The sequence below is a fragment of the Tenrec ecaudatus genome, chromosome 16 (assembly GCF_050624435.1).
Source record: "Tenrec ecaudatus isolate mTenEca1 chromosome 16, mTenEca1.hap1, whole genome shotgun sequence".
NCBI classification, from domain to species: domain Eukaryota; kingdom Metazoa; phylum Chordata; class Mammalia; order Afrosoricida; family Tenrecidae; genus Tenrec; species Tenrec ecaudatus.
Genome location: NC_134545.1, coordinates 105,461,328 through 105,475,192, shown reverse-complemented (window position 1 = coordinate 105,475,192; position 13,865 = coordinate 105,461,328). Strand labels below are relative to the sequence as shown.

The window sequence follows — 13,865 nt, the reverse complement described above, 5'->3', positions numbered from 1 at the left end:
AACCGTGTTAGTCACACTCGGTCCAGCGAGGCTCTCCTCACCTCGCAGTACGTAATGCCCCAGTTGGTTCTGAGCAAGGGGTGTGAAACCTGCACCTCTTCACATGGGTCAGAGAGAAAGGGAGCTGCTTGCCTGGGCAGTACACAGCCTCTTGTTTCTTAAAGATCTTTCAGTTTCTGAAGTTTTAATCCAGTTTTTTTTTCTGCATAACTATTACAGATAATAGAATTTCAGTGGTATTAGATGGTTAAGGAATGAAAAGCCAATTTATTTCTGGACTCGTCCCCCTTTCTCTCAACTCCTTTGCCAGACTCTTTTTTCATTCCCTCCAGGGATGGTCTATGCACACGTGTGCTGTTCTCATTGTCTGGGGTTTTCGCTCGATCACTCCAAAGCAATACACACCCTTTGTGTGTGGCAGCAACATATGGACGTGCCAGATATGATCTCCTGGGCCTCCTCCCAACCTTTGCTTCTACATGAGGGCTGCCAGGACTATCTATGCTCTGTGAGAATAAATTAGGTCACACGAGACCCCCATTTGCAGACCACTTTCCTAGGATTGCGGGGTGAGAAGAACTATCGCTTAATGATTTTGAACAATGCAGTTGAGTGGGCCTCCAGAAGCCCACCTCCCTTTTGGGAATTAAATATGGATGATGACGGTGATGTGTGTGTGGGGGCGGGGGTGGGGAGGGACCATCAGCGAGACAGGTGCATGTGGCTGAGTGAAACCAACGGGAGAAAGAGGAACCACGGACTCACTTCACTACTTCCAAGGTCAGCTTGACGTGGGCCCTGGCGTCCACTTGTATGTCCCAGGCACACACCACATTGGTGGGGTAGTTTTTGGGGTACCAAGGGCTAGAGAACGAGCCTGAATTGTTTGTGAGCAAGCCACCACAGGAGAGATTTCCATCTGCAAGAAACATGGAGGAGGTCTCATCAGAAGATGACCTTGGCTTTGGCTGGAGCTTCTAGAAGGGTGGAGCGGTAGAGCGAAGGCAGAAGCTAAGGAACCTCGATCCTAGGATGGCTCTTGCTGGTAAGCAAGTGTTAGAGACTTCCCTGAGCACCCAGTGCTGTCCTCTCGCAGATGAAGATGGTTGTGTGTCCTCGTAGGGTTTGCACGGGGAGAAAATTCTAAGGGCCTTTTACACGTGTTTGAAAGAAGGAACTCTGTGAATCCCTGTGCACCCAACTCATAAAAATTCTCTGCCACCGAGTCTGTGCTGACTCCCAGGGAGCCTACGGGGCAGAGTAGAAGGGTCCCCTTGGGTTTCCAGGCCTACAGCTCTCGATGGGAGTAGTAGCCTCATCTTTCTCCCGCAGAGAGGCCCCCTGCCCCACCAGGCACCCATGGGTCCAAACACCCATTTTAACAAAAAGAGTGTGAAGACAAGAGCAGGCAGAGAACCCGTTCTCAGCACGGTGACTCAGTGGAAGAATTCTCACCTCCCACCGAGGAGACTTGGCTTTGACTCCCAGCCAGCCCACCTCCCGTGCAGTCAAAACCTGTTTGCATGTTTCTGTGATGCTCAACAGGGTTCATGGGAACTGCCCAACTTGGAAGAAAGGCCTGCCAATCAGCTTCCAAAACCAGTCAGTGGATTCAGTGGAGCACAGCAGCCCTGTCCACCCACAGTCATGGACGTGGTGCAGGACTGGGCAGTGTCTCGCGTTGTTCGCCTTCAGGAGTCAGAAGCCAACCTGACAGCAGCTAACAACACAGCTGTGTTATATACAAGTCCTAACGGAGATCGAGACCAACCGGAAGCATCTAGTTTATAGGTGAGCTGTCGCATTTGTCAAGAGCCCTCTGTAGTTGCTCCATTGGTTTGGTAAGATTCATGTAAGTTATACTTGACTTTCTGAGTTCTGAATGGTACCTCTACATCAGTGACATCTGTCGGTGTTATCAGGCTGTATTTTGTTGTTCTGTGAGCAGACTAAGTCAAGGAGCGAACGCTCAGCTCTTGGAGGCAGCTCTCCCCTGCCTTTGATATTCGATTCTTGGTAGCCCCAGAGAGACCTACTCCTCGAACTGTAATTTAACAACTCTAGTGCCCAGGCAATTGGAAAGCATAGTGATACGATTTGGCTCGAAAGGTTCTCTATAATGGACTCCGTAATTAGACAAACGGATTGACCTAATTTACAGTTACTGTGATAACCCCCCTTTCCTTTCTGGTACAGTTCCCACTGGCCTTCTTGTTAGTGTTTTTCATTCCACGAAAGGTGGACACAGGTACAGACATCAGGGAAGGCCACTGCCCTTTCCGCTCTGATCTAAAGGCTTGGCACAAAGACACTGTACATTTAGGCCCAGAGAAGAAGTGTGCTGATGGAAATTATTTTTATAGTTGTCAATGTTTCTTTCGAACATAAGGTTACTTTTTTCATTTGAAAAATGACTTAATTGCTTACTTAATTTAGAAGTAAAGTTAAAGCAATACCATTCGATCTTATTGAGGGCATAGGGTTTGTCAGAAGTCTTGAATACTCTAATAGGGTTTGCTTCATTTTGTTTTTGTAATTGGGTCTATTTCCTAGGCGTATGCCTGACTTTTAAGAAAGAAACAGCTCGTTGCACAGTATTTGGCTACAGAATGAATGAGCAGTAGTTCATGATCCAAATAAGTATGTAGCAGTATCTCCATAAATATTTGGCAAACCTGGTACTAACTGAAACGCTTTGAACTGGCTTTCCTGTTTAGGATTGTGACTGTTTGTTACCTACACAGATAATGTGTCCCAAACTCACTGCGGTGGAGTTCATTCTGACTCACAGTGACCCTGTAGGACGGGGTACAACTTCCCCTGTGAGGTTTTGAGGCTGTAATTCTTTATGGGAATAGAAAGCCTCGTCTTTCTCTGGTGGAGCAGCTAGTGGTTTCAAACTGCTTACCTTGCGGTTCACAGCCCAACGTTTAACCTCTATGCCACCAGAGCTCCTAGCGAATGCATCCAAGGATATATAACTGTTTGTAGTTGGTGTCTTTTGCTTTTTAGATGCGTAATTCTTAAATGAAATTAAGCCTGAAAATAGAAGCCCTCTGTGCTGCGGCTTCTCAGAGAGGAAAGGAAGGGCTGGCATTCATTCACCGAGTTACAGGATGCCCTACAGCGAAAAGGAAGCAGGCTCACAGGATGAGAGCGCTTAAGCAGAAGCAGAGCCCCTGCGAGGAGGCTGCCACCGCTGAGTCACAGAAAAAAGACTGGACTTCAACACAACTGAACTGAAATGATTTTTGTGCTCTCCAATGGACAGAGAGGACGACGTACCCCAAGAGCGTGGGCACTATCACGCGGGTGTGTGGATGCCAGGGCACACCTCCTGTGGAGTCCTGTCTTGGATTTCCACTCGTGGCACCTCCAGGGGCTTGCTGCCCAGCGATCACTACTGGTAGCTACCTGCCTCTTGTCAGAAGACACCAAATTCTGGGAGGCCCTGTCCCTGACATTTGTATTTCTAGTGAAGCTAAACTTCTCTCCCTCCCTCTCTCCCTGCCTTCTGCTGTCCCCTTCCACCCCCACGGTGTCATTCCCAAGGGGCTGCACTGCTCTTATTCATGAGCAGCAGAGAATTTAACTTGCGCCCCACCCTTAGGATTAAAGACTGAGCCGGCCCCTCCACACCATGGACCTAGCAGCTAGGTGAAATGCATGGAAGAGCAATACCTGCCGCTTCTTCTTTTGAGTTGCCATCGATACCTAGTCAAAGACAGAAGAGAAAAAGGAAAGGTGGATTGAGTCAGGCAGTCATACAGTTCATTAACACCTCCCCTCCCCCAACAAAACAGGCATTTGCTTTCATGATCCAAGATCGTGTCTTCTGGGCAGTTGGGAAAGTTGGGTCAAAAAACGATCAATGTTGGTTAAAAGATTGACGGCCTACTTCAGTGCCCCCCTGGATGGAGAGGAGGGGCTTGGATTGTCTGTCTCACAGTGGCTCAAATGACACGTGGTATCCTTTCTTATTTAGGGTGGTTAATGGGCTGATCAAGCCTTAGTTACCGAAGAGGAAGAGTCAGTGCTGAGCAGTCTTTCAGGACATAGCATGGAGAAAGAAACAAGGGTGATTGAATGACCCTTGGCTCGGCCTGTGTGGTTTGTCAATGCAATCAGGATGGTAACAGTACCTGCACCGTCCATTTGTCAGTTCGTGGTCCTGCGTTAGTTCGCATGTTGATGCCATGCTAGACGCTACGCTGCTGGCAATTCCAACACCAGCAGTGTCACCCATAGTGGACAGCTTCCCAGCAGTTCCCAGACGAAGACAAACTAAGCAGAAAGACCTGGAAATCTATTCCCAAAGCTCAGCCGATGACTGGCCTCGCGGCTCGCGGCGGAATATTGTCTGGCACAGTGCAGACAGGTGGGAGGTGCTAGGACGAGCAGCCGCCACAAGAGTGGGTTCAAACAGCCAGTGATTATGAAGACAGTGTTCAAAGCTATTGCCAGCGAGTCAATTCTGACTTATGACGACTCTGGGAGGGTTTCTCAGACTCTAATCTTTACGGGGAGCCGTCAGCCTCATCCTTCTTCTGCACAGCCGCTGGTGAGTTCGAACCCTTGACTTCTCGATTAGCAGCCCAACGCCCGCCCAAGTCAGAGCCAACGCCACGGCGAATCCCGCCAGCACCATCTCCTTCATACAGAGGATGTGAGGACCGGCTGAGAAAATGCCCGTGCTGGGTGAAGCGTCCTCAACTCCCGTTCCGCAGAGGTGGGATTGTCATCGGCACCAGGGGCGGGGTGTCAGGGTAGAAGCCCTTGTTCTGCTGCGTTCCCACGGTTGCTCAGATGAGACCTGGAGGCCCAGACCTCTCAAATGAACTCTGATGATTTCCCTTAAAGGGATGGTCTGGAGCCTGGAGCGAGGACCCCTTTCAGATACGCTGCCTGCAGGTGGACTTCCCCCCTCCTGGCTGTGTGTTCAGTGCTCACCTGAGCAGACCACGCTGGCGTCCTCATGGTGACCACAGTTGTGGGAGAACCAGCCATTGTGTGGGCACTGCCACACCTTGGCCTCGTTGCCCACGCACTGCAGTTCGTCCAGCATGATGTGGCCGGTGCCGCCGTCAAAGTAGCTCTGAGCTGGGGCCGACAGGGCCTCGCCACAGCCGAGCTGCTGGCAAACCACCCCGGCGTCGCTCAGGTCCCAGCTGTCGTCACACACGGTGCCCCAGGTGCCGTTGTAGGAGATTTCCACCCGGCCCTCACACCGGTGGCTGCCATTCACCAGTCGCAGAGACATATCTGGGGAGACAGGAAAACGGGTCTTCTCAGCGGGGTTGTCGCTATCCCCGAACTTGGCTCCTTGGGGAGGCCCCTGCAGGTGGGGAGGGTTTGCCACACCTGGACACCCTTTCCCACATGGGACTGTTGGCCTCTAGGCAGATGGGCCTATGTCCCAATAAGCCTGGGCCAGTTCTGGTTTGTGAGGAGCCTAGGCGGCACAGTGACTGAGCACTTGCTGCTGACCAAAAGGTCTGCAGTTCAAACCTACCAGCAGCTCCTTTGGGGGACAGACCGGACTCTATCAAGAGTTGAACACAGGGAACTTGAGGGGGATGATTTGAGCTAACAGTGCGGAATTGACTCAGGGACACAGAACACGGAGTCCTGGTTAAAAGCGGTTGAAGGTCAACAAGAGTCTGCTTCTCATTCGGCGTTCTTTCTAAACTCTCAGAAGTATTGTACTTGGATAAACAAAATGTGCACCCTAATCATAAGCCTTGGGGAGCTCAGGAATGAATGCCCCCTGTGTCCTGCTGAAGCGGTGGGGTGCACTGAAAGCTGTTTGCATTGAGTCTGTTTCTACTCCATTCTGCTGAGCTCTGTATTGAACTCTGGACTGTGAATTGCAGTTTGAAGATAGCTATGATTATTATTCCCGCCCCCCGCCACCCTGCCAGGATATTTTTCTTTTGCAATATGATAGCATAAATCAATTAAAAATAACATTTTCCTCTTTGAAAAAGAACAGTGTTGTTTTTTCTGGATTGAGACAATCATATTATCTCTTTCCTTTGAAACCAAAGGAAGCCCTCGCTTGAGTCCTCCAGCTACATCTACGGCCAGAGCCGGACACGAGGACGTGAGCCCTCTGCTTCTTCACCTGCATCTTCAGCTGGGGGTGCGTGTCGTGGAGTGGCGGTGCAGGGGACTCTGCAGGTGGCCTTAGCAAAGCCTTTCTTCTCTGTCAAGGAAGGAGCACAGATCAGGTCTCACCCCTCCCCGGGCTGTTAGGGTACCTACCACTGCTGTCCGCGTCTCGCTGAAGGGCCTTGTACAGGGCCACAAACCCTTTGTTGGTGATCATGGCGTCGCTTCTGAACACTGCGGTCATGACGTTTGACGAGGAGAGGAAGGTGAGCTCAGACCCAGCACAGAATCTGCCCAGGGAGAGTGAGGCCACTTGCCGGCCATCGAACACTTCAATGAAGTCATAAGGGCACCCGTAGATGTCCTCTAATCTAAGAAGGCAAAGCAAAGTGCAGACCCGTCTCAGCCGGAACCCAATGTCTGTGGAGCATCCATCCGGCCAGCAGCTGCATCCCGCCGGCCGCCTCCTTTGCCAACTGCTCATCCCCGTCGCCACCGAGTCCAGGGCCTCTTACCTCTTAACGGTCTGCCTTCCACCTCCCTGCTTGGGACTGGCTCACTGTTGGCTTTCTTAAGCCCTCACCTGGTTCATTTCACAGTTTCCCACCCTCACGCCCTGCCCCCGATTTCTTGGCTTTCAAGCACCCCGCCCTGTGCACTCCCAGTAAAGCACGCACTCCTTGGCTTTCCCCACGAGGCCCTCTTCGCCTGGCCTCACCTAACTCCAGGTGAACCTTCTTGCACTTTCACCTTTGTCACGTTGCCTGCTTTACAGGCATATTGGTCAACATGCCTGGCTCTCAAGGGTCTCCTGGCGTGCACCTGCCCATTCTTCAATGTCAGTGTCACCTCTGTGCAGTGCTGTCCCTGACTCACCCTTTTATCCCCCACCCCCCATGCGTACCCCAGTGTGAGTCAGCCCTCCTTTCTCTGTGTGAAGGGCATGGCCTTTGTGGTCACAGTACTTGAATTTATGGGTGGCCACGGTCGAGTTACCGGACCCACCCCGGCCCCTGCTTACAAATCTTTAGAATGGAGATAACCATGTGCTTTCCAACTGCTGTCCAGTCAATGCCCATGCACAGCCACCCCTTTAGGGTTTCCAAGACTGCAAGTCTTTCTGGGAACCAACAGCCTCCTCTATCTCCCTTGGAGTGACTATTGAGTTTGAACTGCCAACCTTGTCACTAGCAACCCACTCCCTAACCCACAGTGCCATCAGGGCTCCTTCAGATGTACACAGCAAGGCTGAAACAGGATGGCGCAAGTAGCATGTGTAGGTGCTTGACGGTGTAGGTACCCTGTATGCGGCATATCGCCGGCACACAGCATCACCACAGCCTGTTGGCTGTCTGTCAATGGGGTGGGTGGAGGCTTGTGTATCTGAATGGGGGGAGGATGAAGTGTCTTACTTTAAGGACCAGTCCTAGCATTTTCTTGGGAGAGAGCTATTTCGGTCGAGGAAGACACACTGATAACCCATTTGAGGAGTGAAAAGGGAGGTGTGCGGGTGCTGTCTGATAGGAGATAAGGGGACGAGGGGGGGGACAATATGCTCCATATAAAACATGAAGAGAATCGGGGGGTGGGGATGAGCAGGAAAGAGAAGAGAGGGAAGGTTGCGTCTCAAAGGGGGCCAGTGAGAAAGTCTGAAGGACGGGGTGGTTCACACAGAGTTTTGAAGAACAGAGGGGACTCTTTTTCAATTAAAACAATTTTTTTCATTCCTATCACGCATGCTCTATTTTTCTGTCATCCAAAATCATATCTGTTGATCCATGTCTGTGTGTGTGTGTGTGTGTGTGTGTGTGTGTGTGTGTGTAGAATATGCATTTGGCCAGTACTGGACAGAGAGGAGAGTAAGTCATTGGAAGGTGCTCTAGCAAGACCACCCACCTTGGGCAAGGAAAGGAAATTGAAACAAGAAGTGATCACGAGTACAAACCTCCACCAAGGTGAAGAAATCCTAGTGGGGACTTAGCACGGGAGGTAAGCTGAAGGAGAAGATGGTTCAAGTACCAAGTATGAAATCTTAAAGCACGGTGACCTCGGCTGACACTGGTTTACAGGTGGTACCGTGAACAGCAGTCCACCATCCTGGGAGGATCAAGCACACAGGGCATTCCACCTGTAGAAGAGGAATCTGAGTAGGGACATCATACAAACTCTTGAAGAAAGGAGGAACCAGAGGGAAGAGTCAGGACCAGCTAGTGTGAAAGAAGAACAGATCTGGGTTCAGTGGGAGGGAGGGCCTGGCTGGGAGGGAAGAGGTGAGGTCTTCATGGGTGGCTCAGGCCAGCTGAGGCCTCATGGCCAGGGTTAGGGATGTTCAAGTCTTCTTCCTTCCAGTAGGAAGTTGAGTTAACGGATTAAGAAGGCTCTGCTAAGCTCGATGGCTGGTCCAGTGGTAGAATTCTTGCCTTCCATTTGGGAGACTCAGGTTTGATTTTTGGCCAGTGTTCCCTCAAGTGCTGAACAGGCATCAGTGGGGTTTCCAGACTAAGAAAGGCCAGGAGGAAAGGTCCGGTGATCTCTTTTTAAAATCTCCAACCAATGAAAATCCTATGGTCACTAAGGAACCCGAATAGAAAAGCCAGAGATAAATGCAAGCACACCAGTCTTCAACAAAAGGCCCCAAAAACATTAAATAGGAAAGAGACGTTCTCTTCGGCAAATGGTGCTGGCAAAGTTGGCTCTCCATCCACAGAAAAAAATGAAACAGGATGTGTACCCCACTCTCAGTACAAAAATGAACTTAGATAACAAACCTAAATGTCAATCCCAAAGCTATAAGGATCATCGGTGAGGAAACAGCAACAACCTGGAGGGCCCGATGGCAGGGCATGGACCTACCATCAAATATACGGAGGGAACCACACACAGTAGAAAGCCAGAGAGATGACCAGACCTATGAAAAACAAGACACCCATGTGCAAGAAATGACGTCAGCAAGAGTGGGGACAAACCCATGAACTGGGAACATTTTTTTAGCAACAATACAACAGCTAAAGGACTAATCTTTAAAGTCCATAGAATACCACAAAACTTTAATAAGAAAAACAAAACACATGATCTGATTAAAAAGTAGGAAAAGGTCATGAATAGATAATTCACCAAAAAATGACATCCAAACGGCTAACACTTGAACAAACGCTCATGGCCACTAGCCCTCTGAGGGATGTAAATGAGAACAATGATGAGACCCACCTGACCCCAACCCTGGGCGCCCAATCCAAGCCAAGCCAAGCAAAGCACCAGCAGATGACAAGTGCTGGGGCGGGTGCAGGTGGGTCTATACTGCTGGTGGGTCTGTGATACGTGCAGCCATCATGGAAAGCGGTTTTTCACTACCTAAGACAACTGGGAATAGAAATTCCATATGAGTCAGCAAGATGTCAGCTGGGTCTAGACCCGAAAGGAATAAGAGAAAAAAATATGAACAGATATCTATGTCCTCTCATGTTCATGGCAGCCCTGTTCACAACAAATCACCCACTTGCCCATCAGTAGAAGAATGGACAATGAATCTGATACATAGACCACGGAATACAATGCATCACTTAAAAGCAATGATGGAACCACAAAGCACCTCATGACATGGGTGGAACATTATTCTGAGGGAAATTAGTCAACCACATAGAGGCAGATATTGTGTGAGACCACCTCTACAAGGACACGCACCAAGTACATGCTGGCTTATCAAAAGGAACAGACTGTGAAGGCTCCCAAGGGAGGGAGGGTCAAGGTGGAAGGATGACCTATGCACAGACTTGGTTGTAAAGGAGGATGGAGGTATAGCAGAGGGAAAAGAGAACTCAGGGGAGCGGGTTGATGGGAGATTTGAACTGTTGACAGCAGAGCTCATAGTGTGAAATATGACCTCCACTTAGTCCATTAAACAAAGCCCCCAAACTACGATGGTCACCATGATCCCATCCTGCTGTGCCTGGGGCTACCATGAGTTGAGGGCTGACTCCATGGGAGCTCACCATGTGCTCAGATGACTATTCCCCCATTCCCCTAAAATGTGAAAAGATGTGTCCCCCACAAGATGTGGGGGAAGCATGGATACAAGTGGAATTAGACCCTTAGAGTCGAGCAGGGCAGAGGTACTTACGTCAGAGCTGGAATCAGCAGTTCGATGCGGAAGGTCTCAGGTAGGTGGATCACCCAGACACACTGGACATCAGTGGGGTAGTTCGTAGGGTACCAAGGGCTGGAGAAGGAGCCCGAGAGGCTTGAGATGACGCCACCACAAGACTTACTTCCTCCTGCAAGGACAGACAAGGGATCTGGCGCTGTCTTCATCAGACCCCTTTCTGTACTTCCAGGAGTCGCACCCAAAGTTCCATCAGCCTCAACAGTTTGGCATCACAAAATGGGATGGGGGGAATCATCCTGGTGGCAGACATAGTTGTCGCGTAGACGGTTTGGACACGTGCCCATGGCACAGGGGGCGCTCAGCCTACACTTCATCACTGTACCAGTTCAACTCAAACGTGGGTAAACCACCCATGGCGAAGGCGTCACCCTCCCCCCATGGCTTCTAGAACAGACAGAAGCCTATTCTGCCTCTGTGAGTTATCAAAGTGGTCCCTCAACTTCATAACCCAATGGGGATATTTTCAGCAAGAGAGCGTTTACCTTGAGGGACAAGGGCTTGAGACACGGCAGCTGTAAAAGAACACCAGAGAAAGCCAGGAGAGAGTTTAACACCATACAATCGTCTTATGCTTAAGTACAAAGAAATTAACCTATTGCTGCTACTCTTGGGTTTTAATACGATGCGTGCACATGTCTACCTTTCCCTCCCTGATCGGAGATGGAGCCTCTCCCCTAATCTCAGCTCCGTCACAAAGAAATCCCAAGCAGTGTTTAGTCACGGGGCTTGCTTCCTCTTGAGTGCGCAGGTTCACTAAGTCGAGGCTGTCCTGAGACGGACATTACCGACAGCGATGTGACCAGGCTATGACCACATCCCTGTGTCTGTGGAAACCAATGGAGGCCAAAAGCCAGAAAGACACAAACCCAGGAAGCCGAAAGCCTACCTGAGGGTGTGGGCGTCGCGTCTGGAGCCCAGTCTCCGGCATCTGCACACACGAGAAGTCAAAATAAACGTACATTAGAAAGTCAGAGTTACCCATCTCGGGGATCTGCATATGACCTCCTCTCTGGGGGATGGGCAACAGGAAAGTGGGTGAAGGGAGACTCCGGGCAGTGTAAGATAAGATAAAATAATAATTTATGAATTGTTAGGGGTTCATGAGGGAGGGGGAACGGGGAAGGAGGGGGAGGGAAAAAGGAAAATGAGCTGATTCCAGGAACCCAAGTTGAAGGCGAATTTTGGGAATGATGAGGGCAACGAATGTATGAGGGTGCTTTACCCAATTGATGTATGTATGGATTGTGATAAGAGTTGTATGAGCCCCAATAAAATGATTAATAAATAAATAAATAAGATTAAAAAAAAGAAAGTCAGAATTGAGTTCCCCGAGGGCAGAGAAGGGTTAGCGTTTGAGGGCGGCCAGGTCCTGAGCTGTATGAGAAATGGCATATGTTTGCATTCTGGGCAAGCAGACCCCCACCTGGCAGGGGCCGGAAACAGACACCCATGTGTTGCCGGTTATGTTTGTCTCTGAGTGTTCTCTGTCTATCTGACTGAAGGGACATTCATCTGCTGGACCGCCTTCCTTCTTCCCTTCCCCGGACAGGACACGGTCTCTGTCCTCCTCTAAGGCACCACCGTGGCTGGAATAGCAGAAGTCCTGGGATGGGAGCAGAGCCCACCTGAGCAGACGACGCTGGCGTCCTCATGGTGGCCGCAGTTGTGGTCTGACCAGCCCGAGCTGGGGCACTGGCCAAGCTGGCTTTCACTTCCCGAACACTGAATGTTATCCAAGAGGATGTCTCCGGAGCCAGGGCCAAAGTGGGCCTTTCCTGGGGCAGCGATGGCCCGTCCACACCCAAGCTGGCGGCACACGACCTCGGCTTCACTCAGGTCCCACAGGTCATCACAGATGGTGCCCCAGGCCCCTTGGTGCAGGATCTCCACGCGGCCTGAGCATCGACCTGAGCCACCCACTAGCCGCAGCACCGGCTCATCTAAAGAGAGCAGAATTTTATTTTTGGTATGTGGGGGTGGTGGTGATGGTTAGATTTTGTATCTACTTTGGTAGGCTAGGATTTGCAGTGGTTTGCCAAATATGATGCAACCAATCACCCTCCATTCTAGGATATGATGTGAACAAACAGTCGAAAGTGGAGTTGACTGTGGGGTGTGGTCTGAATCCAATATGTATGGATATCGCATTTGTCATCCTTTGTCCTTTGATTGTTGAGACATGAGCCAGCAGCCGCCTAACCACCTGACCTGCAGATTTTGGGATTCAACAGTTCCTGCAATCCCGTGAGCCAGTAGCCTTGTGCCTGACATGGCCAATGCTTGGTTGGTCAGTCTTAAACCGATACATGGTCTGGATTTCCAGTGTTAGCACCCACATTTCCTCTCAGGTCGGTTCTCAACCATGCTCTGAGAACTGCCTTACTCAGACAACAGCACCTCCAAACGGCAGCCAGGGACTTGCTGCCTGGTTTCTGGGTGGCCTCCAAGAGTGGCTGGGGCTTCTGCAGAGCCCCTGAGCATCAGAGACCCCATGATGGACAGGCAGTGTGTGGATAGGGTCAGACTGGGCCTGGCTCTGGAATGATTGCCCGTAAGGCCATGGCAGGAGTTCCTGAGCCTCTCACTTGGGGGCTCTAGGGTTCACTGGTGGAAACAAGAGACTTTTTCTTCCAGGAGGGTTGGTCCCTACCTCTTAGCCCTCTGGACAGCCACAGGACCCTTCCTGTTGATGCTATGCTGCTCCAAATGGATTCCAACTCATACTGACTGAGTAGGACCGACTCAAAACTGCCCCCCCCACCACTTTACGGGGTCAGATCATCAGATCTTTCTGACCACAGAGTGGCTGGTAGATTTGATCTGCCAACCTTTTGTTAGCCTTCCAGGTGTTGCATCATGGTGGCAGCAGGACTCCTTAGACCCTTCACCTCACCCCAAAGCAAACTCACTGCCAAGGAGGACATGCTGACTTGTTGAGAGGGCATAGGTCAGAGGAGAACTGCCCCTGTGGGTTTATGAGACTGTAACTCTTTACGGGAGCGGTCACCAGGATTTGCCTCCCAAGAAGTAGCTGGTAGATTTGAAGGGCGACCCTTTCCAGTAGCTTCCAAGTGCTAACCAGGACTCCTTAGAGAGGGGTATGCTGGCAGCTTACATCCAGGCTGCACAGCGGTGCCCTCGTGCTGCTGCCCATAAGGCCCTCTCTGAGGGACAGCCAGCGGGCACAGAGCAGGCAGCAGGTGCCAACTGTGGGCATCTTTCAAAACCGACCCCAGATCTTAGCTAGGAGGGGAGTCCCTCAAATGACAAAGCTTCTCTTGTTGTTTGGCCTTTTCAAGGCCACCTCCTCCCACCTGAGTCCCCTTCGCTCAGTGGGATAGCGTTGAACAGCGCGTAGAAGCCGATGTTGGTTATCATGGCATCACTCCGGAACACCACGGTCATGATGTCCGAGGAGGAGAAAAAGATCACTGCGACCGGGGCACAGAACCTCCCCATGGAGAGTGACGCGATCCGGGGGCCGTCGAAGATTTCCACCGAGTCGTAGGGACAGCCGAGGACGTCTTCCAGTCTGGAAGGAACAGGAGTGGGGGGTTAGCAGCAGCTCAGAAGCTTTCTGGGTCCGAAAGGC

The 13,865-nt window shown here is 50.8% G+C and overlaps 1 protein-coding gene across 1 annotated transcript in view; it reads right to left on the bottom strand.

Moving 5' to 3' along the window:
* Nucleotides 1–945: 945 nt before the first annotated feature.
* The window catches only part of LOC142428691 (scavenger receptor cysteine-rich domain-containing protein DMBT1-like), a 79,987-nt gene continuing 67,067 nt past the window's right edge, over nucleotides 946–13,865 (bottom strand). Inside the window, 4 exon segments of the mRNA XM_075533478.1 lie at nucleotides 946–977; nucleotides 4,951–5,262; nucleotides 10,995–11,037; nucleotides 11,852–12,288. Of these exon segments, the coding sequence (XP_075389593.1) occupies nucleotides 946–977; nucleotides 4,951–5,262; nucleotides 10,995–11,037; nucleotides 11,852–12,288 (824 nt within the window).